The sequence below is a fragment of the Trichechus manatus genome, unplaced genomic scaffold, assembly GCF_000243295.1.
Source record: "Trichechus manatus latirostris isolate Lorelei unplaced genomic scaffold, TriManLat1.0 scaffold00005, whole genome shotgun sequence".
NCBI lineage: Eukaryota > Metazoa > Chordata > Mammalia > Sirenia > Trichechidae > Trichechus > Trichechus manatus.
This window is the reverse complement of record NW_004443941.1, coordinates 27080597-27082782: the sequence shown is the minus strand read 5'-3', so window position 1 is coordinate 27082782 and position 2186 is coordinate 27080597. Positions and strand designations below refer to the sequence as shown.

Below are 2186 nucleotides of genomic sequence, written 5' to 3'. Positions count from 1 at the left end.
CACCACCATTGTAAACTCCGTGAAGGCAGAGGCTTTGTAGGTCTTACTAATCCCAGGGCCTAGAGTCACATAGCTGGCGCTCAATAGACATATGCTTGAGAAACAAATTATGAAAAGGAGGCCCAAAGAGGTTAAAGGATTTCCTCAAGGTCACAGCAGCAGGCAAAGCCAGTACTAGAACCCTGTCTCATCTTCCCAGAGCCACTTCCACTACACCAAAGGAGCCCATTCCAGCATATGATTCTATTTAACAAATTTCTCCTTTTCTTTTTCTTCAAGTGCCAAAGAAAATGCATGTTACCTAAAAAAGTGACACACTGGGTGGTATTTTAACTTAAAGTGTTTCCCCAACCAAAACTAGTTTCATGTTTTGTAAAAAAATCAGATTAGCCCATAAAACAGAAAAGCACAGCCATTCATATTTCTTTAAACTCCTGGTGAAATTTGTGTATGTCTTGGAAGTTTCAAGATCAGCCACTGAAAACCTACTTACCAATTCAGAACAGCCTGTAAAGTATCTGCCTCACTTTCATTCTTCTAAAAAGCCATAAAAGCTCCTCCCTGGATATACTTATCTTGCAGACTATGCACTGAAAAACAACGTAACTAACTTTAAAGCCTCTATAGTTCTTTTTAAGTACAGAGTATCTCACAAAATATTGCATAAAACTAGCCCTTGGAAAGTTTTAGATTTTGAGAACAGGAACCATATCTGGGGTATCATCTATCAGACTGTGATCATCCAATTCCTTCCTTCAAACTCCATGAACGTGAACTATCTCAAAGAAACGCGGGGGAGGGAGGAGGGGGTGGAGCAGAAACATTTACATATCTAAAAAAAAAAGAGTTGATGTTTCTAATAACACTTTTGCCTAAACTCAAGGCCTCACTGACACAACTTCTGTTGTCTTTTTGGATCACCTTCCTTTCAGAGAGGAGCGAACTGCCAATACCCTTTGCTGGGAATGTCCCTAAACCCAGGACGGGACACATCAGAATAGAAGATGATTTGCTCAACGTCCCTCAAAACTACTGTCAGCTCAGTAAGTAAACTAAGAGGGATGATTTAAGATGTAGGATGGTAAGGGAGTTCAAATGAGACTTAAGAGTGGAAAGGAGCAGGCGAAAAGGAGTAGGGAGGGTAAACAACGCACCAGGGGCGGGAGTGGGAACTGAGGTCAAGGAAGTGGGGTCAGCGAAAGGCAAAGGTGAGGGGCGGGAACAGGACGAGGTTCGGGGTGGGTTGGGCGGGAGTAAGGCGCCAGGGACGCGCGAGGGCCGAGCGAGGGCCGCGGGGAGAAGGGGGCTGGGGCGGAGCGGGAGGGAGCGAAGAGGCGGGATGAAGTGGGGCAGGCCGGGATGGTCTTTACCTGCAGCTCCGCCCGCTCCACCTCCCACTGGGCTCTCTCCACCTCGAAGCGGGCCCACTCGTGCTGCAGGAAGTGCAGTATCCCCGGGAGGCTGTACTGGGCTCGGGCCACCCCCGCCGCAGCCGCCCCGTCGCCGGCCGCGGCAGCTTCTGCCAGAGGCCCAAGCCCCTTGGCACCGCCGGCGCCCGGGTGGTTGTTGCTGAAGAAGACGCCGGGACCCGCCTGCTCGTCCATGGCTGCCGCAAAAGCCGGGGAGCTGCCCAGGCGCCCAGCAGCAGAGGCAACGGAGGCGGCCAGCAGCACCTCCTCCTCCCTCCGCCGCTCCCCGCCCACACCCGTCAGCAGGGAGCAGCGCCTGGGCGCGGGGCCGCGGAGCCCGTGACGGGCCGGGAAATGGGTCAACTGCGGCGCGCGGGCGGCGCGGGGCTTGCTGGGAAATGTAGTTGCGGAGCGTGGCGCAGGGCGAGCGCGGCGAGGCGGCCTTTCAGGCTGCGGCTGGTCCGGGGTGTGGCCGCGTCCCGCCCGCCAGCGGAGATGGGGGCTGGCGGGGCGGGGAGTGCTGCTTTCCTCTCGAGTCGGGGCCGGGCGCAGTTGGGCAGCGCTCCAGCCTCACTCGCACGCGGAAGTTCTAAGGCGGCGCTCCCTGTTGCACACACACATACACACGCGGAAGTTATCACGCCAAAACTACCAGCTCGAGTTGCACATCTTTTAGTGCTTCCTGATCTGTTAAGAAACAAGCTTAAAGCGAGCTACGGCGGTCCGGCGCCTGGACTGGTCTCCACCCAGCTGACCAGCCCATTCCCTTCGGCTCCG

At 54.5% G+C, this 2186-nt stretch overlaps 1 protein-coding gene across 4 annotated transcripts in view; it reads right to left on the bottom strand.

Annotated features, from left to right (window-relative positions):
• STRN (striatin) overlaps positions 1-1711 on the bottom strand; it is a 168438-nt gene extending 166727 nt beyond the window's left edge. For all 4 annotated transcript variants that reach the window (XR_002824871.1, XM_023736050.1, XM_004369561.2 and 1 more), the window contains exon 1: positions 1371-1711. Coding sequence is in view for 3 of the 4 variants with exons in the window: in XM_023736050.1 (XP_023591818.1) it covers positions 1371-1604 (234 nt within the window). In the remaining variant the exon portion in view is untranslated. The remainder of the gene's footprint in view (positions 1-1370) is intronic.
• Positions 1712-2186: the final 475 nt, after the last annotated feature.